We start from the raw sequence: 21,623 nt of genomic DNA on the forward strand, positions 1-21,623 counted from the left end.
GGGTAAGGGAAATTTTTCTTTCCCTCTATCTGGCATTTGTTAATCCCCATATGCGTGATAGTTTTGGAGTCCCCAGAAGAAGACAGTGTCAGACTGAAGCAAGTATGATAGTCTGGAAAACAGGACATATGAGGAGAAGCTGAGAGAAGTGGGGATTTGCATCCAGGAGGAGGGAAGCTGAAGGAGGGGCTTATTTCTGTCTGCAGCTATGTAATGGAAGAGTGTGGAACAGACAAAATCAGACTCTTGGTGGGGGTGCACGGTCACAGGATGTAAGACAGCAGCACAAGTTGCAACTTATCTTCAGCATGAGTGTGGTCAGACACTGGAACAGGGGCCCAGCAAGGCTGTGGAATCTCCATCCATGAAGATACTCAAGATGGACTGGACAAAACCCTGAGCAACCTGAATTAACCTTCAAGTAAATCCTACTTTGAGTGACAGGCTGGACTGGACCCCTCCAGAGTCTCCTTCTAACCTGAATTACCCCATGAGCCTACACTCAGAGAAAGCCACTGCCACTCAGAGCTGTCGGCTGGCATCCCTGCTTGCACACCTTCGTTTCGGGATAACGAGCCGCGGTTGTCAGGGAGGTTGCCAGGGAGGCTGACATCAGACATCCCTTCCCTATAGATTATTGTGCACAGTAGCACCATCAGTTCCTAATCTGCAAATGAGGCGGGAGGGCACCCAGAGGAAGCCCCTGAGGGTGTTTTGCGTCACTGGCCCGGGTTGCCTAGCACTGCTGGGACCGTGGAGAGGGGGCACCAGCTCCGGGGGCTTGGTGGCTTTATTCTCCACCGTGTCCTCTTTGAGATCCAAACGTCGCTGAGGACGTAGCAGAGGAGCAGCTGAAGTGATGGCAGCCGAGGCAGGGATGCTGGAGCTGCCTTTCATCCATGATGACCAGCTCACCCGGTGCATGCGGCTGCGATTCCAGAGCCTGCAGCAAAAAAAGGTGAAGCCCCAGGATGGTGAGAAGCTTCTGCACCCCAATGAGCACGTCTACCGAGTGGATTTCACCAGGCAGCACAACCTACGCTTCCTCCGCTGGGACATGCAGCTGGAGAGACCTGGGAAGGTCACAGTGACCGGCACCTCCCAGCACTGGACTCCTGATCTCACCCATCTTATGAACCGGCAGCTGCTGGAGCCGGTGGGCATTTTCTGGAAGAAGCCAGGGGCCAAGGAGGTGGAGTGCAATGAGGCAGATGCCCAGGAATTTGGGGAGAGGATAGCAGAGTTAGCCCAGATCCGCAAGGTGATGTATTTCCTCCTCTCTTTCACTGAAGGCCTCGAACCAGCTCAGCTGAAGGGGTCTGTTGTTTTTAAAGCCTGATCCCCCTCTTGCTCAGCCCTCTTGCTCCAGCTATGCTTTTGTCTTCGTTTTTCTTTCTTTCAGTTCAGCTGTTGGTTGGGTTTTTATGTGGTTCTTCATTGAAGGACAGCATCACGAAAAAGTGGAGGACAGCTCGATGCTTCTGGAGCCCTTACCCCTGTGAAATGTTAATCATACGTGCTGTCCTCTGTTTGAATGATGGGGAGGAGGGAGGATGGGCCATGAGCTTGCCGCTGTATTTGCCCAGGGTATAGGATTGAATGCTTGTGAATTCAGCAGGGAATTTCCAGGTCTGACTGACGTGGGGTCTTGGAAATATGAGGCTATCCTAAGCCCTCCAACTGTGGCACCTGGATATCAAATGCCCGATGGAAAATATTTTTTTATAAAAATTTGCCATATTAGAAACAGGAGTCTTTGCTTCCAGTTTCCGTCCTAGCTGTTAAAAAGGGAGTGCTTGTTTGTGATGGAGTGCTTTTCCTTGCAAGGATGCTGCATGCTAGTGACTGTGGCTGCTCGGTGTCTCTGAAGACCAGTCCTATGGAGGATCACCTTGCTGTGAAGCTGAACTATATTTGGCCATGCCATATTCTGCAGATGCAAACCCACCAGACAAACCAGTGCAGGGAGGTTGGAGCACCCTTTTCCTGACAGCCATCACCATTTCTTGCAGGGAGTTGATGCTGGGGAGGTGGTCTCCAGCACGTGCTCATGTTATGCTGCCTGGAGACTGTTGATTCTGAGATTGGTTGGAGCAGCCGTGTATGTGTGTGCAAAGCCAGGCAAGCAAACCAGCAGCTCAAAGCAGACTGTAGGTCTGGGCAAGCAGTGAGTACCCTGCAGCAAAAGCAATTTTTGTATCATTATGGCCTTAAAGCACACATGAATATCTTTATTCTGGAGCATCTGTAGAGTGTGAGGCTGCAGAGCATTTTCCAAACCACAGAGCAGGAACCTGCTGCTGCTGTCTGCAAAAAAAGCAGTACCTGCTAGCCTCCCCAAAGGCTGAGGTGGGGTGGCTGTGGGAGCAAAGCAAAGGAACCTCTGCAAGTTTAGGAGTCTGGCTTGTGTCTGGCTTTTTTGTCTGGCTTGCACCATCATTGTAAGTAAACTGCTGACTTTGGATGCTCCCTTTTCCTTCAACAAAAAGTGGAGGGTACTTTGGTGAAGTTTCTTGAGACCCTCAGAAAGAAATGTCCTTTGACAGAGCCAAACATTATTGCAACTGGTCATTTGCTAAGACTGCAGACAAGTGTGGCTGAGTGCTCCTGGATGTCTGGACCGAGATTTTTCCAAAGATGTGTAAGGAGAGGGCAGTGATGGGAAAGCCAGGACTAAGTGGCTTTGTACTCATGGCCTGCTGACTTGTACAGACCATCCCAAAAACAGCCCAACCTCCTCTTCAAAGCATCCAGAGACAGAGACTACATGCCCTCCCCAATCCAACAGAGTGCACAAAATAACTTGCACAGGCTATGCCAGGCAGAGAGAAGGAAAGCAGGAACATCAGCTACTGTCTGGAGAGATGGTGGAACATATGAGTCTTAACCACAACAAAAGCTCAGAACCATAAAGCTATGCCTTGGGCAGTGATGGAGAAGCTGCTGTCTTTGCTCAGACCCCAAGAAATTCTGCACTCTGTGAAGAGAGATAAAAGTGCATCCGTGTCTGGCCATAGCATGGACTCACTGTCAGCCAAAACCAGTTCTGGGGTAGCAGCAGATTTTCCCATAGGAGACTCCTCCTTGTACATCCCAGAGCAGAGCTGAATACAAACCACATTAGACTAAATAACAGGAGCCACCTCCAACTTCCAAAGGGGATCTTGCATGCCAGGTCTCACAATATGCCATTGCTACGTTGCCTGTTGCTGGGGTAGAGTTCCTGCTGCAGATACCTCGCTGAGTATTGATGTAATAAGTGAATAAAAGCCTGGTCAACAGGGGTACCCTTAAGGACTGAGACTGTGCGTGTCTTCTTCATGCTGTTTTTGGAAGCTGCCCCAATCCTGCATGCAATAAAGCAGCACCCACCAATTTTCAAGTCACTGTTGTTGTTTTTTGAGCACCTTTTTCTCCTGCAAAAAGTGAAACGATCGTTTACCTTGTGTGAAATCCTTAATGGAGCATTTAGCAGTTTGTGTGGTTTGGGGAGGGGTTTGAAGCTGGGCAGAGGAGGGGGAACAATCTTGGGGCGGATCCTCAGGTAGATCCTCCTTTCCATCAGAGATAGGGTGGGACATAGTGGGTCAGGGTGATGTTTCTCTGCTGTAGGGGAGACGAGCGAGCCAACTGTATACCAGTCACTGAAACTCACTTTACACTGTTTCATCATGCCATAAAAGCTTTCAGGTAGACCACTCTATCCCATCTCCCAGGGCATTTACATCCTGGTTTGTACTGTGGTTCAGCAGACTGGCACAGATGGGTCTTTCCTTCCCTTTCCTAAGCTGGCAAGTTCCCAGCAGAAGAGCCCCTGCTTGGCAGAATCAGTGCCTATTAATTCCTCCTTCTAATGGGGACATTTCTTCAGAGTCATGGGTGCTTTTCCTTTTTATTAGCCACTCCTAAGAAAAATGAGAAAAACCTCTGAACCAGCTTAGTGGAGTGAAACTGCTGGTTTTGGGCTTGCAGTTTACCTTTCACTGTAAATCTGTCCCACTGAAGGGTATTACAGCTCCAGATTTTGGGACCCCCTAAGCAAAAGGCAGAATGGGTAGGAATGAGGAGATCTGGTCTCTGCTGCCTCAGTGGTGCACAACCAAGTCGAGTCCAGTACTCAGTGGGATCCTGGGATGAGTGGTCCGTGGCATGCTCTCCAGCATCCACTGCAGAGGGATGGAGATGTCTGGGGAGGTTTCCTGGGAGTGGGTGGGAGCTGAGAACCTCAGTCACAGGATGATCTGGGCTGCAGGTACAGCTGGGGTTTGTAGATGTGTCCTGGGTTAATCTGTTAGTTAATACACAGCATCAGGTCACAGGCAGGGGTTGTGCTTTGTGCCTTCAAGTGTGCTATCCCGATAGGCACTGCCCCCAGAGCCACTACCCCTCCCCTACAGACACATTGTCCAGGGCATGAAGCAACTGGAGGGATCCTTGGCCTGGGTGGGATGTTGTGCTCTGGGAGGAGCTGAGGGAAGGAACCCAATGTTTGAGCTCACATCTTGCTTTTTGGCAGGTTGAGGACAGAGTGGGCTCTGGAGATCGGGCTCCTCTCATTTTCCCTTGGGTCAGTGTAGAAACACGACCAGTCCTTGCTCCTGGATCCTGCTTTGCACAAAGGCTGACTGCTTTTGCTGCCCTCAGTGGCAGAGGATGTTTCCAATGCTGTCCTCAAATGAAGGGAGAGAGAAGGATGACAGGGTACAGACATCTCCTGCCACCACTGGCAGCATTGATGAGCCTTCAGAACCAGCCAGCTGGAAGCTGTTGCTACCAGCTCTGGCTGACAAGCTGCCTCTAATCAATGCGTAATCATTTCTAAGGCCACATTAATAGTGAGTTGATTAGCACAATGGCCCTCTATGACAATTCATTAGGATGAGCTCCAGTCAGGAGGGAATCAATGGGGACTGATGGAGGGCTGTCTGACCTTTCCTGGCATTGTCCCAGAGGAAGTCTGGGGCATTGCTGCTAGTGCTCCTGGAAAACATCAAAGCCTCCAAAAGTGGCTCTTACTCATGGCTCTGTCTGCTCTACTTCTATTGATCCAGACAACTCAAGAGAGTCAGTGAGCTCGCAGGGCTGATGCCATCATTAATATTTCAATGCAGGAGCAATGAAAACCCTGGGATGGATAATTGCTGCTAGCTAAGGAGCCTGGGTTGGTCTCCAGAGAGGGGTCTCTGCAGGGTTGCAGCTTCGTGAGGGCAGCCGATTGAAAAAGCAGAAGGTTCTGGCAGCTGGACAAGGGCCAAGACATGGTCCAAGGGGGGTTCACCATGGCCCAGAAGTTCCTGAAGAGCCTGTTCCCATGCGATGTAGCTGTTTCTTGTCCTATGCAACTCCAACACTTGCAGCTGTCTCCATAGGGCAGTGATTATTTAGGTGTATGGCAAGATAGTTCTCATCCTGGCTTCAATGAGTTTTTTCCTTGCTTAAGTCATGATGCTTTGTGAGCAGGTAAGTAAAGAAGCAAAGGTGTGGACAGTTGGTCACAGTACTGCAGCTGAATTGGTTGCTGCTGGGTTGGTTTTCCATCCAAATCAAAGCTGATGGTGTCCACAGCCATGAAGGAGTACGGACTTGGGCAGTTACCCTTCACTTGTGCCTTGTCCCACTGGCAGTGCAGGTGGCAGTGAGGCCAAACCCACGCTCCCTCAGCCCTTTCATCTGCTCTAGGCTTTCTTTCACCTCTTTTCATCCTGTCATCAAATCACTTTCCCTTGGATGAGTACAGTGACTCGTGGGGATGGGGATCTCACTTCTTTCATTTTCATGGAATCATTGAATGATTTAAGTTGGAAAAAACCTTTACAATATGCAGAATGTTTGTTACCTGTTCATTACTACCAGTTAGATGAATACAGTACTTTCTCTTGGGCCAGTCAAGTCACACCACAATCAAGTAAGAGAATCAAAGGTGCCCACTCTTAGTGGTACCCTACTGACACTAAAATGAAAATAATGTGGTCATAAAGATAACCACCCCTGGTGAGACCAAGGTCTCTTCTAATTAGACCTTATTAATGTCTATAAATATGTAAAGGGTGAGAGTCAGGAGGATGCAGCCAGGCTCTTCTCAGGGATGGCAGCGATAGGACAAGGGGCAGCCGTTGCAAGCTGGAGCAGAGGAAGTTCCATGGGAACGTCAGGAGGAACTTTTTCACTGTGAGGGTGATGGAGCCCTGGGACAGGCTGCCCAGAGAAGTTGTGGAGTCGTCTTCTCTGGAGACATTCAAACCTGCCTGGATGTGTTCCTGTGTGATTTAGTCTGGGTGATCCTGCTCTGGCAGGGGTGGTTGGACTAGATGATCTTTCGAGGTCCCTTCCAACTCCTAACGCTCTGTGATTCTGTGATTCTGCTCCAGTAGCTTGTCTACAGCAACAGATGGCAGCAGATGTCCAGAGAAGAATTATAAGAAAGAGGACAAGGATATTCAGGTCCATCTTTCAAGGCACAATGAAGGTTAAGCTATTTCAGTTCATGCTAATCTAGTCTGTATTGGAGGAACTAGATCCAAAATCTGGCTCCACCAGGCTGTAAGCAAGTCTATCTTGTATTCTTCCTTGTCTTTGACATTGTCTGTGTTAGTTCCAGGATAAGGTTCAAACCCAGCAAAGGGAGTAACCTGGGTGCATGTGCCTCCTCCTTCACAGGTCATCCCTGACTGGAAGGAGCAGGAGTGGAACTCTGAAAAACCTGAGAGCTATGTGGGGATCTTCCACTTCCAGTTCTGGCGTTTTGGTCAGTGGCTGGACGTGGTGATAGATGACCGCCTGCCCACACTCCACAACCAGCTCATCTACTGCCACTCCAACTCCAGGAATGAGTTCTGGTGCGCCTTGGTGGAGAAAGCTTATGCCAAGTAGGTACCTGGGCAGTTACAGATCTGTGACCTGGGCACCCTGTTTTTCCTCTCTGTTAATTTGTCAATTGATTTGCCGTAGTGGAAACAACACCTTTCCTGGGGAGGAGTATGAAATATCTCAGACAGACAGATACTGTAAGAAATAAAATATCTCTAGCCTTAAGGAAAATACCCTTCAACTCCATGTTTAAGTAACAACTATCTTAGGGATTTCAAGTTCTCTTTACTTTGTCCTATGACAATAAGAGTGCTGCAAGCACTTATTTTTTCTCCCTGGTTTTCTGCCCTCATCCTCAGAAAGTTTACAAATCTCTGTTCTCCAAGCTGTCCCAAGAACTTTTCCAGACACCTTAAAATGTCAAACCAGTGTTGTTGTGTCATTCCTGTTACCCTCTTTCAGGTTGTCAGGCTGTTATGAAGCCCTGGATGGAGGCAACACAGCTGATGCCCTGGTAGACTTTACTGGTGGGGTCTCTGAGCCCATTGACCTGACTGAAGGGGACTACATCACTGATGAAGCCAAGCGAAACCTCCTTTTCGAGCGTGTGTTGAAGGTGCACAACCGGGGAGGCCTCATCAGCTGCTCCATCAAAGTAAGCAGCAGTGTGGTCACAGTGTCACAGGAATAGCCATTTTAGGATACAGTCATCTTACATGGTAGGATTATATCAGATAAATTATGGCCGAGGGTTCCTTCTTCTTCCTATGAATGGCAAAGGGAGTCAAGCCTAGATGCCAATCCTCTTTATTCCTCATTGTTATGTCCAAAAGCCCAGATTCATCTTGCCACACTTTAAAATATTAGGAGAGGATTCACTTCCAGAGAAAGGCATTTTGGTGTTTGGATGTGGACATCTCTATTATGACCAGTAGAATGAGCTTTATTGGCTGACACTATGGAAACTCTGAGGCTTCATGCAGCAGATGAAGACCAGGAGGTATTTAGAACCTAAAATGGCATCTGATACATCTGACAAGGCAACTGGCTTTCTCCCTAAGTGTCAGTGCTCTTCTTTTTGACTCAGAGAAACCTGTGGGGAAATCTGAGCTCCTTTTTTTTCCTGCAAAGGTGGTCACATCCCCCTCATACAAGCACTGTCTGTGTCCCCCTGCCCAGGCCACATCAGCAGCTGACATGGAGGCCCGCCTGGCCTGTGGACTGGTGAAGGGCCACGCATACGCGGTAACGGACGTGCGGAAGGTCCGCCTGGGCCATGGGCTGCTGTCCTTCTTCAAGTCAGAGAAGCTGGACATGATTCGCATGCGCAACCCCTGGGGCGAGCGGGAGTGGAACGGCCCTTGGAGTGACACGTGAGTTAGGATGGGCAGCAGCGGCAGCACCTCTTTTTGGTTGCGAAAAGCTGGGTTGGGGCAAGCCTTGAGGTGTGAGACAATTTGACTACATCCACACCCACAACGTTCTATGGACAGTTGTGGGATGCTTCTTCAACCCATGTCCTAAACCTAATATTTCACTGGGGTAGATTCATTCCTTGGCAGAGGTTGATTCTGTTGGGTGCTGGTTTTGTTGGAACAAGACTGAGCTATAATCATCCTCCAGTAACGTGAACATGCTGGCAGTTTCACAGAGACCACCGGAGTCTTAATGAGAAGGTCTGACAAACTCTGCCACCACTGATTGCTGTGGTGTGTGTGGATGGCATAGAACCAAGGCCTGGTGTAACCAGAGCCTTTGGCCAGAGTGCATTTTGTTGTCTTCACTGATAGGGTTGTGATTGTACTGGCCAAACAGAGGTCTTGCCAAACTGGGTTCAGCTCCACTGGTCAGGAAGGAAGCTGAAGCTCCAAACCATGCTGCACTCCTCTGCTGTTTGGAAGATGAGATAACCAGAGCAGTGTGGGGACTGGTTGCATGTCTGGAGCTTTATACAGGCCTTGTGCCCTTGACAGATCCTGATGAGGCCGAGTAGCCTCCTGATTTCTTGCATGTCCCCTGTACCTCACAGTAATGACCCTGTACTCTTCCCACAGCTCTGAGGAGTGGCAGAAAGTGAGTAAAAGTGAGAGAGAGAAGATGGGAATGACGGTGGAAGACGATGGAGAGTTCTGGTGAGTCCCTCCTGGGGTTGTCACCATGGGCCATGACTACAGAGTCCTCCCACCTCATGAAGCATGGGAGTCATTTCCATGCAAACAGCTATTCAGAGAAAACGGTGTTCCAAACCCTAGGATCTTTAGTGGAGCCTTCTCCTTGAGCCCATGGATATTAGCTCTGGATGGCCGTGACCTTAGGATTGCAAGCTGCTCCATATCACACTGGGTCCAAACCATTTCACTAGGGTACAGGAAACCTGTTATGAATGTGCTGAACTTAACAGCCTCACCAGGTACGTTTCAATACAACATGTACCCATGTGTGGAGGAAGGATGACAACTTTGCTCCTCCTGCTCCAAAAAAATTTAGCTCTATTGTTTAAACTGAAGAGGAGGTATTTACTGCATACATGTAAGAGAGTTGTGGGAGAGTAGGTATCTCCATCCGTCAGAGGCTACCCACACTGAGTCTCTAACAGGCAATCAGGAAAATCCCTGCAGCATACTGTTCAGGGGGATGAAGAAACATAACCCAGCTCTGTCCTTTCCTGATTTAGGATGACCTTCGAAGATTTCTGTAAATACTTCACAGACATCATCAAGTGCCGGCTCATTAACACGTCCTACCTGAGCATCCACAAGACTTGGGAGGAGACAGTGCTACATGGGGCATGGACCCGAAACAGTGACCCCTTAAAGAACCGTTCTGGAGGCTGTATCAACCACAAGGACACCTTTTTGCAGAACCCCCAAGTGAGTTATGGTTCAGAGGACCTTCTGGAGCCTTCACACATGCTTGCAAGTGTTTACTTCTCTTACCTAGAAGGCAAAAAAGGCTACCAGGCCCCTAGTAGATTAAATGTGCTCATAACAATTCTCTGGATGAGACCCCTGGCACAGCATGACCAGCATCTAGGTCAACTCTGTTAACCTTGTCCCTCTTACCAGAGAGACTGCATCCAAATCCCTGTTGTAGAGTGTCTTGGCACAAGCAAACAGCAAACTGTGTCACAGGGTAGCAGTGTCAGCTGGTGCCCATTGAACAGGACCAGGAACCAGTTCCAACAATTTGGATATCTGAATGACCAAATTACTGTTCCTTTTCCCAGACCTTGGCACTGCTAAATTTACCAGGACAGGTGTAGTCTATAGGGCCATTTCCTCTAGCTTGGCCTTCAGAAGAGGCCGTGCTCTGAAGTGCATCTCCTGGGACAAGCTCTTCTGTCCTGTCCTGCTCTGAGCTGAGATTCTCAGTAATATGAGACAAGTCCTTGTGAGTTCTTCATCTAACAAGCAGATGAAGGATGGTATGGCCCATTGCAGGATTTGTTATTAAGGAAGTGGAAGAGTTGTTTCCTGCTTCCTGCTTTGATTTAGCCTTCATTTAAGTCTCTGTGAACAACAGTTCCTTCCTTCTGTGCCTTGTAAGAGGACTTGTGGCAGACTGCAAGGGGTGAAAGTCTCTGGTATGAGACTGCATCTAAACTCCTTGGATTCTGCTGAGCAATTCAAAGGCTGGAATTGCCAGTCTTTTCCGAAGATGAGTAAAGAAGGCCTCTGCTTTGGCAAGATGATGCCAGTTCCCAAAAAGAGTGAGTATGAGCTCTCAATGCTGGTACTGAAGCCAGGTTGTCCCTAAAGTAAGGTCAGTGAGAAGAAGCTGAGGTTAACTCTACTGTGTGTTCACCCCCACCAATATCCAGTGATCCTGTCTTAAAAGAAGTCATCCCTTACCTTCCTTCCTTTACTTCTAGTATGTGTTTGATGTGAAAAAGGCAGAAGATGAAGTGCTTATCTCCATCCAGCAGAAGCCAAAAAGGACCAGTCGCAAAGAGGGAAAAGGAGAGAACTTGGCCATAGGATTTGATATCCATAAGGTAGTCCATGGATCCTGCATGCTGGCCTGAACCCCCTGTGAATTGTTAGTGGTGGAGTGTGTACATCAGTCCTGCATGACTGTTGGCATTGTTCATTTAAGCATTGCTCTGGGTGCCTCTGAGGTGCCTTGAGCAAATCCTGACCTCCTGTAGAGATGTTGTGAGATTTCAGAGATGAACAGTGACAGCATGGACAAGTTCTCCTTGCTGAAAACAATGGTTAGTCTGTAATCTCCAGATGTTGAAATCCACTAGACTCATCCCTGTGTGTTGCTTTCTGGGCTCTGTGTTGAGCTGGGATGCAAGAAAGATAGAGTCCCTGAGTCATCAGGACTGGGAAAGCCACATCCATGCTTGTTTTCCATCCAGCCCAACTGGGACCATTCTGATGGTTCTCTTAACTCCAGCTCTCCCAGCACTGTGGGGTCAGCCCTTGAAGTCTGGTCTTCCAAAGTAGACATCAATACATCATCACTCAGTGCTGTCCTGCTGATCACGCTGCTGTGGTTTCTGCCCAGGTGGAGCTGAACAGGAACTACCGGATGCACACCCTGCAGCAGAAGGTGGCCAGCTCCATATACATCAACTCCCGCAGCGTCTTTCTGAGGACAGACCTGAAAGAAGGCCGCTATGTCATCATCCCCACCACTTTTGACCCTGGTCATGTAGGCGAGTTCCTTCTCAGGATTTTCACAGATGTGCCTTCAGATTGCAGGTAAGAATCAAGAGCAACGATGGGGAGGTGCTGGCTATTTGGAGAGCCCTGTACTTTAGACATCTGGTTTTCTTGATTGGAATGGGTCATAGCCTTTCCTGGAGCTGGTATTTGGATTTCTTTCAAGGGTGGCCAGGAGATAAGGCATCTTTGAAGGTTTTACCACAAGCATACTTCTAGGTATGACCTGGAAGAGCATCCTGAAGTTGGGTTAAGTACACTGGAGTGGGAGCAGAGTCTGACAGTGGACAGTACAAAGTCTTTTGTACTGGTAAGGCTGAGCACCTCTCAAAGTCCATGTGTTTGTACCTACAGAGAGCTGACTCTGGATGAGCCACCACACACCTGCTGGAGTGGGATGTGTGGTTACCCACAAGTGGTGTCCCAGATTCATGTCCTTGCTGCAGCTGGGCTCAAGAATCAGGACTCCCAAGGAGGTACTGGTATTTTCCTGCCTGTTGTCTGGTCCCAGAGGAGTTGTCAAGTGGTTGTTTCAATGGCAAAAGGGGGAGGTGGTTCCATAAAGTGGGAGGCTGCTTGTATTTGGGGTATTTGGTTTGTCCTCAGATATTTTTTTCAGTGAGCAGGCCTGACTCAAACACCAAAGAAGGAGAAAGTTCATGGAGAATCAACCTCACTTCTTGCTGTGGACATGAACTAGGAGCTGTTATATTTCGGCTGTTTTCTCAGGTCCTTGGGAGATCCTCCCAAAACTTCCCCAAAGTCCTTAGCAGTGGCCCCGTAACAATTCAGGCTTTCCTCCTGAGTATGAGTAGCTGTAAGAGTCAGGCACTGTATTTAAAGATTTTTTAGTAGGAAGGACAGAGAAATAATGGAACAGGATAATGTGTTGGAGTAGTGTTCATCACCAGAGACTGGATAAATATCTATCAGAAGAGGCTAGGTCTAATTTAGGTCATTTTGTGATGGTGTGGGTTGAGACCTTCTCCCTCTATTTCCAGTAAGTCCGCTCCACTCCTAGGAGTCCTCTGAGATGGCCTGAGCACTATACATTGTTTTTCTGCCTCCTTGATCCTCTAAAGGTTTATTTCATGGTCCTACTATGTAATTTTGACATCCAGCACTTCTCTTGCATGAAAGACAGCAGCAGCACCTTACCTCACCATGTCCTGCAGCCACCTAGAAGCTCATGGCAAAATCCCTATATTCAGTCCTCCTGGGACATCTGGACCATGAAAACCAGGGGTAGTAATGACTTGTACTGGGACATCGTTGAAGTAAGGATAACAGGTCTAGAGGTTGTGATTAGGGAAGTAAATTCAACGTGTGTTGAATGTGGCAAGGTTTAGGCACCTTTCAGCCAGATTTAAAGTATAAAAAATGAAAACTTAAAATTTATAAAAAATCTAAATTAAACCCTTTATTTTTCTTTTCTTTTTTCACCCAAGCATTACTCTCAGGGTCTATCACTAGAGATTTATCTTTCCTTCAGACAAGGGTACATGTGGATTCTGGAGCCATAAAGTATTTTTTTCAGCAAGGGGACCTTGGGAATGGTTTTGTTCCAGCTGTTTTCCAGTGGTTCTCACCACTAACAGCCTGCATGTTTGGTGCTTTCCAGTGCAACAGTATCCGTCACATCTCCCAGCCCAGGCCTTTCACACAATTCTGGAAATAGAGATTTACAGATAGGAATTTGGCTCTGGCTGATGGAATATAAGGATTTAATGGGACATCCCAAAAGACAGGGCTGGTTTGGAAAAACAACTGTGAAATCCAGCAGCTGTGTCCCACCAGGAGAGCTCCAGGTCCTTGCAAACAGAAAGCTAGTGAGGAGGTGGTCTGGCAATCAAAAACGTGATTCTTAAATCCCTGGCCCTCAGAAGGGGGTGGTTTGTTTCTCCTCATTTCTACATTTCCCTTGGACAAGAAAAGTCATCCACCTGGGGTGTGTTTCCAGCATAGCCACGAAAGTTCAGGGTGAAGAAACTAATTCTGGCAGTTAAATTTCCATAGCAATAGCTCATTCTGTACTGAAATTCCTCAAATGAGCATTTGTTTCCTAAGGGGGAAATGTTCACTAATGAGGTATTCTTTCCCTGTCCTGGAACCTGAGGTACTGTCCAGCTGTGGGCTGGTAGTCTCTGAACTTGGTAGCTACTCTCCATCTTTGTGGCCTGCTTTTTCCCCATGACTGTCCTGATCCAGCTGGGATACTGCCCTAACTTCCCTTTCCTGATGACACATCCTTTCACGAACCTCTCCTCTGTCTGCTTTCACCTCCACCAGTTCCCACTCATTTCTCCTCACCAGTGCCCAATCTTTCTATTCCTCATGTCTCTCACTGTGACCAATGTTCCTTTTTGACTCTTTGATCTTCTCCCTGAGTTCCTGACCAAAGCAAATACTCTTAAGAACCATCTTCACCTTTTTAAAAGTTTTTTAAATATATTTCCATCCTAAGGTCCCCCATTCATTGGTTACTCACCAAACCTTCCCACCACACAAGTGGTCCCATTTTTGGACCTCATAAATCACCACATCTTAATTTTGTCTCAGCATTGTTCCATCTCTCATTAATTTGACCATCTAGCATTTTTCTTACCCCAGCATTAGTCGTTATACTGACAGTCCCTGCAGCATTTGAAAGTCACTTAGTCTGGGAGGAGTTTAAGATGTGCTAATGATTTGTGTATGGGGGTGAAAAGCACAGAACCTGCTGAGGAATCTAGTAATCACCTTAAAAACAAGGTGAGTCTGGTTGGGAAGCATACGAGCTTCAGGGGAAGCAAGTGGGGTTTTGCGGCTTGAAGGCTCTTGCCATTCCTCTCAGTTTCCTTGTGTGAAACGAGCTCTGTGAGTCCAGTTCTTTTCTCCATGGCTTTATTTCTGCCTGTCTTTATCAGAGCAAACCTTGAAAGGGAGAGGTGAGCAGGTCAGTGTCTTCCATGAAAGATTTATCCCAAAGGTCAGGAGGATTTGAAGTGATGAAGGAATGTTTATGTAGAACAATTGGTCAAGGAAGAAGCAGTCATTTCATAGCAGTCCATCACCACTTCCTACCTGGGGACATCACCTAACAGTAGTAAGCCTGAGCCCATCATCTGAGCTTCATGGACATCATCTGGGTGGGATGAACACTTTGACAGATGTCCATCTCCTCTGGTGGAGTATGTAGAAAACTGGTCTGTGACACCCCTGGAAAAGGTCTCTGAGGAATCACAGGAGTTAGAACAAAGCAAAAAATTCCACTTTCTCTCCCCAGGAGCTGACCCTTATGTGATCATAAAGTGTGAAGGGCAGAAGGTTCGCTCTCCAGTGAAGAAGAACACAGTGTCTCCAGAATTTGATGTGAAAGGTCTCTTCTACCGGAAGAAACCAGGGCAACCCATCATTGTTCAGGTACTTAGCAGGCAAGCAGCGAGCCTGGGGTTGGAGACCCTCTCTCAGTTGGACCCCCCCACACCTGCCTCACACTTTCCACAGTGGGTTTGTTCTCCGGGGTTGAGCTGATGATGGGCAGCATGAACTGATGATGTCCATGCAGCTCAACCTCTGAGCCTTGACATCTGGTGAATGCATGTCCCTCTCTATTAGAGTGAACCCCATACACCTCAACCACCTCCACATCTCCAGCTCAGAGAAGGTCCCCAGTAACCCCTTCTCCTCCCTGTTGTGTGAATGGTTGGCTGCATCTTTCAAAGACCCCCCTTCACGTCTGTTTTGTTTCCCCAGATCTGGAACCACAACTTAATAAGTGATGAGTTCTTGGGCCAAGTGGCGCTCACGGGGGATCCCAGCGACCGGCAGTCGGTACACACGCTGCACCTCCAGGACAAGGGGAACAGGAGATCAAATGATCTCTCTGGAACCATTGCTGTGAGGCTGCTCAGCAGTAGCATCCTCACCAATGTCTAAGTACTCAAGGACTCTTCTTCTGGTGCCACATATGTGTATATATACATGCACACATACGTACATACATATATATAATATATATACACACACACACACTCTCAGAGCCTACCTACCAACTGCAAAGTATATGTGAACTATGCATGCATTCCACTCAGAGGAGCCAATCTTGTGTTTTCAATGTTAAAAAATGGTGCCTTTTTGGGGAACCGCAACGATCTTTCTGCTGGCGTCCTCTGCAGCCCCAAATTGCCTCCGTGTGCCCCGTGGGAGCGCTGCAGGCACGCTGTGTGTCCTGACAGCCAGAGCGTGATGCCCTGATGCTGTTTGTTTACACGGGCTGGCACACACGTGCTACCATGGACACGTGTGGCCACCGCGGTCCCACCAGCTGCTTCAATGCATCTTTGATGTGTCTGCTTGGTTTAAGAGTAGTGTGTGTGGAGTCGTCTCCTGTGAAACTGCCATTTAATTGCTTCTCTGTGGAGGCGCCTCAGCAAAGGAGATGTGGAAAAATAGATTGGGGCCTTCTGGATGTTTTCTGGGTACGGGTTTTCATACTGCAGCTGGAAGGAAAATGCACCAAGGCAGTCCCAAATTCACAGGGGCAACAAGACTAAAGGCTCCATCATTTTAGGGATAAGCTGTCTCCTCCCGAGCCTTGTTCAACCTCATTCAACTCTGAAGGATACAAACAAGCCAACAGCCATTGGTGGGACAACTGTTCTCTGGGGTCAAGTTTTTGAATCTGTCTGGATTCAGCTCCTGTGCGTGTGCCTCTTGAACTGCCGCGGTGCCTGCTGTCTCCATGTCTTCATGCAGTCCTCATCTCACAAACTCACCCCAGCAGCTGGGGGGAGTTGTCTGCTGGGGCTGTTCAGTATCTAGATGGGAGGAAATCAGTTCCTCTGAAGGCCAAAGCGCCAGATCCGTGGATGGGCAGCTCTGCTCAGTGGGAGTCCATCTTTACTGCTACATCACTTCGCAGTGCCTCGCTTTCCCAAATTCTTTTTAAAAATAATGATATTTTAGCTTGTATTAGAAGAGGGAAGAGGAGCATGAGCTCCCAGTGCAGCCTGAAAATGCTGGGAATACTGATTTCATGCCAGTGTCCATCTCTCATCTTTAATTTCCACTCTACCAGAATGGGGAACAAGTTGCACAGTGCTGGAGCCAGTCTCACAAGCACAACCCAAGCACATCCCTGGGGCCATGCCTAGGGCCATGCTCTGATCCTCTTTGCTATGAAGGCTGAGTTTACCTTCCTCATTCCACTGGGTGGCAGAATCCGGCTTTTTATAAACCATCCCAGACAAGCCAAACAACAAACCCTTGTCTGGACTTTCAGCAGCTGATCAGGGCAGGTTTCAAAACCTTCTTTTTTTCTTTCTCCTCTTTTTGGGTTGTTTTTGTTTTTATTCATGTGCCTTTTAAAATGGGCCAAGTTAAGGGATTTTTTTTTTTCTGTCAGGTTTTCTAAAAAGCAAATATTTTGCAGTCACCTCCAGGCAAGTGGCAATTAATACATGTGATGTAATCTTGTAATTACGGGACATTTTTGGCCTGAGCAGAGTCCTCTGCCTGCAAGGACAATTGAACATGAAAGCCTTCTTTTGCCATAACAAGTAGGAATTCTGACTGTCCTACTAAATGCCTGTGTTTGTGCAAATCTGTGATTTTTTTAAATTTTTTTTTACATCTGTAAAGATCTGCTAAGTCAGTAGTGTGGTAAGATGATCCTCAAAGTCACATTAGCTGCGAGCTCAATTCCTGGTGCTTCCAGAAGCACAGAGTACAACTTCATTGAGTTTTTCAGGCTATTAGTCCCCTTTCCTCAGTTTCAGATTTTTCCCTCCTGTGGTTAGGAATTGGCACCACACTGCACTGGGATAGCCTCACCTCAAGTCCTGGGGCAGGTTTGGGTGCCAGAGTACAAGGGACACAGAACTCTTGGAGAGTGTCCAGAGGAGGGAAACAAGGCTGGTGAAGGGTCTGGAGGGGAAGTCTTACGAGGAGAGGCTGAAGTCCCTGGGTTTGTTCAGCCTGGAGAAGAGGAGGTTGAGGGGAGACCTCATGGTGGTCTGTAGCTTCCTGACAAGGGGAGTGAAGGGGCAGGCGCCAATCTCCTCTCTTTGGGACCAGGGGTAGAACCCCGGGGAATGGCATGAAGCAGCACCACGGGAGGTTTAGGCTGGGTGTCAGGAAGAGGTTCTGTACTGAGAGGGGGTTGAGCACTGGCACAGGCTCCCCAGGGAAGGGGTCACAGCCCCGAGCTGGGCTGAGGTCAAGAAGCTTCTGGACGATGCGCTCAGTCCCATGCTCTGACTTGGCTGGTCCTTATGTGGAGCCAGGGGTTGGACTCGATCCTTATGGGTCCCTTCCAACTCAGAAGATTCTGGAATTCTATGATCAGATTCTTGACCAAATTCCTTATGTTATTAGGTCTTGTTTTCCAGGGCTTAGAGGCAAGCAGTGGCCCATGGGATGCTCTTTCCAGGTCTCAATTTTTCCTGACTTGCACTGTGCACCCTCCAGCTCCTGGTGCCATCACTGGGACCTAGCTTAGTTCAGCACCTTGCACAATTGGCTCAAATGCTCCTAGTTTGGTAAAGTGATATAGTGACCCCCAAGGTCAAAGTAAATCGTTGGATTTGGGTAAACCAATTCAGAGATGTTTTGATTTTATTCTGGTTTTGTTCATGGAACTTGTCACTGAAATGAAATGGAAGCAGCATTGTGGGGTCAGAATAGATGATTTAGGTCTTAGAAGAAGATCTTATAGTTCAGAGTGATATGTGAGAGGGACTGTGATGCCTGAAGATACCTCACCTGTCAGGGAGAAGCTATTTAGTTGAGGGAGAACATCACAGGAACATCAGAGGAGCTTTGCCTCAGTGTTGGCAGGTGGGCTTAGCTATCCTATTTGCATTAGCCTTGTTTTCTCAGGAAATCAGGCTGCCACAAGAGCCACTTGGACAGGAATGTCCTGACACATGCCAAGCTGCACCATGAGCCCTAAGGAATGACATTGAAGCTTGTAGAGGAACAGTGATACCCTGGTATCCATGGGCAGCCTCCTTCCTACAGAGAACCAAGCCATAAAGAGAAGAAAGGCAGCTTTTAAACAGCTTCCTTGAAAAAAAAAAAAAAAAAGAAAAAAGAAAAAAAGAGAAAAAAATATCAGGACCAAAATGTCTTAATATTAGTAACATTTTTCGTTTAAAAAAATAAATCTTTTTAAAAAGTCAAAGCAGAAAGCCTTCTTCTCCCCTGCATTTCCAATGGAATAGCAAAAATTAGCTTTGTTGGGTTCTTCTGGTCTTTTTATTTTGTAGAGCAGATGGGGAGGGCAGGTATTGAATGCCATTCCTGATGTCGATGCCTTTTCTCTTTGGATGAAGCAAACAGAATTGTTCAGGGGTTTTGAGGGGAAAGCAAGTCAGATAAGCACTTTCCAGTCCTTCCCAAGGGGTGTAGGACATATCTTTGATTCATTTTCCATTTCTTTTGTTAATCATTTCAATGGTTGCAGGTAGCCTGCCATTACACTCTGTGAAAACGGTTTCTTTATGATGGGCCATGACTTGTCTCCATCTCCAAAGGCACTGTCATGTCACACTGCACAAGATCAGAGAGTGGTCCAAACAGAAAGCCAACGTTGTACAGCTGTAAACCTCCTATAAATAAATTGTGTATATTTTATTCAGACTCCCTGCCTGTATAAATTGCTGGGTTCTTCCAGAATGCTTCTGATGGGCACAAGGTGGCTCTGCAGAGCCTTTTTGGTTTGCTTGGTTTGCTAAACTGTTCAAAAAGTGTTTTCTCTGTGGACTTTGAGACTTAGGTGAGGCAATCTCCAGGATGGTTGCACGCAAGGTTGCACTCATGTTCACTGGGAAAAGCCATGGAGGGCAAGGGTAACCTCCTCTGAATATAAAACCTTTGCATCCTGTGCCTCAGAGCCAGCAGAGTGCAGGGAATTTGGGGTTTTTTGAGCCTCACCTGATTTGGCAAAAGCCCTGCAGATTGCTTAAAAAAATAAATTATGGACAAAGCAGCAGGAGGATTTGATTTCTGTATGGCTTTCCCTCAAAGAACAAACCTGTGGATTACATTTGGAAAGTGAAAATCCTGTCTGTGCCCATGAGGAGTCCCCAGTCTTACTGCTGTAACACATGATCCCAAACTGCCGGCATCTGGATTTTGCTCCCATCTCATCTTCATCACCTGTCTGTGCTGGAGGTCTTCGTAGCATGGGGGAGCTGTGCCCTTCCACATCCCACCCTGAAGAGCCTGGAGCAGGCGTGTGGAAAAAGCCTTTTTATTGTGGGGTGGAGGCCCCCACCAAGGTCCTTCTGCTCCTGGGATCATCCCCTGAGACAGTGTGTCACCAAACCCTAGACAGAGAAAGGAGCATCCTACTCCTCTGCCTCCATCCCTGAAACAGCTTGCAAAAAGCATTTGTCAGGGGAGGGCAAACCTCACAAACATCTCAACCTCACAGACATCATAATCCTGTCCTCAGGGATGTCCTGAGCTGTAGGCATGGCTGAGTACTTACAGGGTTGTGATACTTCTTGATGGATGTAGCACGAGAGCTCTGGTGTAGATCAGGTGGCTTTGCCAAGTCCTGCTTTATGCACATTAAAAAAAAATTAGTAAATTAAAAAAGGTCTGTGCAAACATGGATGAGCCATGGATTTAATTGTCCTGTGGGCATGGGATGCCGTGCAGCATCCTCATCTTGGTGTCTCTGGCAGTGAGCTTGAATGTAGAAGTTGAAAGCTTGAAAGAGCTTTGAAACCTTGCCTGTCTTTGTGCTGGTGGTGCACAACACTACATGGGCTGGCAACATGGGCAGGGATCCTAGAATGGGTGTGGGACCCCAGCACATCAGTATGACGCGGGGACCTTGTGCACATCCAGAAACCAGCAGCAGGCAGTACAGGGGTGCACAGGTCCAAGCAGGATCCTGCCTGGGCTCTTCAAGGATTATGCAACATCTCTTCATCCCTCCAGTGCTGACATCTGCCAGGGATTTTAGCTCATTAACTTCAAACTAACTAAACTGACATTTCAGAGTGTCCCTTTGACCTGCAAGAGCATCTTCGGGGAGGAACAGACAACCTGCCATGGTTACAAGGTGAGGCTGGAATATTTCTCCTTGGTGTTGGGTTCCCTACAACCTGCAGGTTCCCACTCTGACATCCATATACAATATCCCCTGTATGAGCCTCCTGCTACTCAAAAGAACCAGGGATTCCTAGCAAGAAGCGCTACAGAGGTAGCAGGGCTTTCAGCAAGGGGATGGGTTCACTACCTGTCCCTCAGAGCTGCTCAGGTGCTACCACATCCTTGGCCAGTGTCCCAGGTATTAAATACCGAGGGATTAGCCTGTAAGCCACAACTGTGACAGTCTGCTGAGCAGGAATCACCCAAAGGCTCCTCACACTCTTCAAAGCCTACCTCCAAAGCCAAGTAATGCAGGCAGAGTACCATGTCCAACCCCGTGTCCCTGGCAGAGTCTCCCTCGCTGCCTTCCCAAACACCCATGGGACATGCTGGGCACAAGAAGAGGCTGCCCAAGGCTGGACCCATTCCAGGCACATCGGATGTGGTTCAGAGCAAAGCAATTCCCTCACATCCACACAAAACACATTGGCACGGGGAGTAGGGCTTGAGTGAAACTGGGCATGGCCCCAGGTGGTCATAAAACATCTCTCTTGATATTAACATCCACTGAGTGTATTTCTACCTGGTTCCCAAGACAGGGCTGGGCAGCAGTGGAGAGTTTCAAAGGGCTGGGGAAGGGACAGGGTGGCCGTGGTGTGACTTCTCCCCACATTTTTGGGCAGAGTTCGGAGGAACACTCTTTAGTTCACCCCAACAAATTGAGCCAGTCTGGTCCCCAGGAGACTTCTAGGCCCTCTCATTCTAAAGTTGAGTTTAAAAACACCTCCTGTGTTAACATAGCAAAAAAAGGGGGTGTGCTTTGCACCATTCACTAACTAAAACCATTCACTAACTAAAACACCGCGATTCCTACCAAAGCAAGAAACTCCTGTGATGTTTCACAGCACAGTCAAAATCTGACTTCCCAGCAGGAAGAAGAGACACTAGCTCAGATTTGGGCAGGGAGTCACTAGGTTAAAGCTTCTAGGGAAAACATCAGCTCTGTTTCCTGGTCCTCGAGTGTTTTTCTCTCCCAGTTTCCACATTTACAAGCAGAGG

The 21,623-nt window shown here is 47.9% G+C and overlaps 2 protein-coding genes across 2 annotated transcripts in view; both read left to right on the plus strand.

Moving 5' to 3' along the window:
• The window catches only part of CAPN5 (calpain 5), a gene marked incomplete at both ends in the record, with an annotated part of 39,102 nt that extends 23,707 nt beyond the window's left edge, over positions 1-15,395 (plus strand). Inside the window, 10 exons of the mRNA XM_084266876.1 lie at positions 6,658-6,866; positions 7,270-7,462; positions 7,987-8,180; positions 8,862-8,939; positions 9,482-9,677; positions 10,679-10,801; positions 11,320-11,516; positions 11,832-11,953; positions 14,743-14,879; positions 15,213-15,395. Coding sequence (XP_084123002.1) covers positions 6,658-6,866; positions 7,270-7,462; positions 7,987-8,180; positions 8,862-8,939; positions 9,482-9,677; positions 10,679-10,801; positions 11,320-11,516; positions 11,832-11,953; positions 14,743-14,879; positions 15,213-15,395 — 1,632 coding nt within the window. The remainder of the gene's footprint in view (positions 1-6,657; positions 6,867-7,269; positions 7,463-7,986; positions 8,181-8,861; positions 8,940-9,481; positions 9,678-10,678; positions 10,802-11,319; positions 11,517-11,831; positions 11,954-14,742; positions 14,880-15,212) is intronic.
• On the plus strand, positions 860-1,339 carry OMP (olfactory marker protein; the record flags this gene model as incomplete). Its single annotated transcript, XM_084274356.1, has 1 exon — positions 860-1,339. One exon carries the CDS (start codon positions 860-862, stop codon positions 1,337-1,339), a length of 480 nt encoding a protein of 159 aa, XP_084130482.1.
• Positions 15,396-21,623: the final 6,228 nt, after the last annotated feature.

This window comes from Gallinula chloropus (assembly GCF_964237585.1).
Source record: "Gallinula chloropus genome assembly, chromosome: 1".
In the NCBI taxonomy this organism is placed as follows: domain Eukaryota; kingdom Metazoa; phylum Chordata; class Aves; order Gruiformes; family Rallidae; genus Gallinula; species Gallinula chloropus.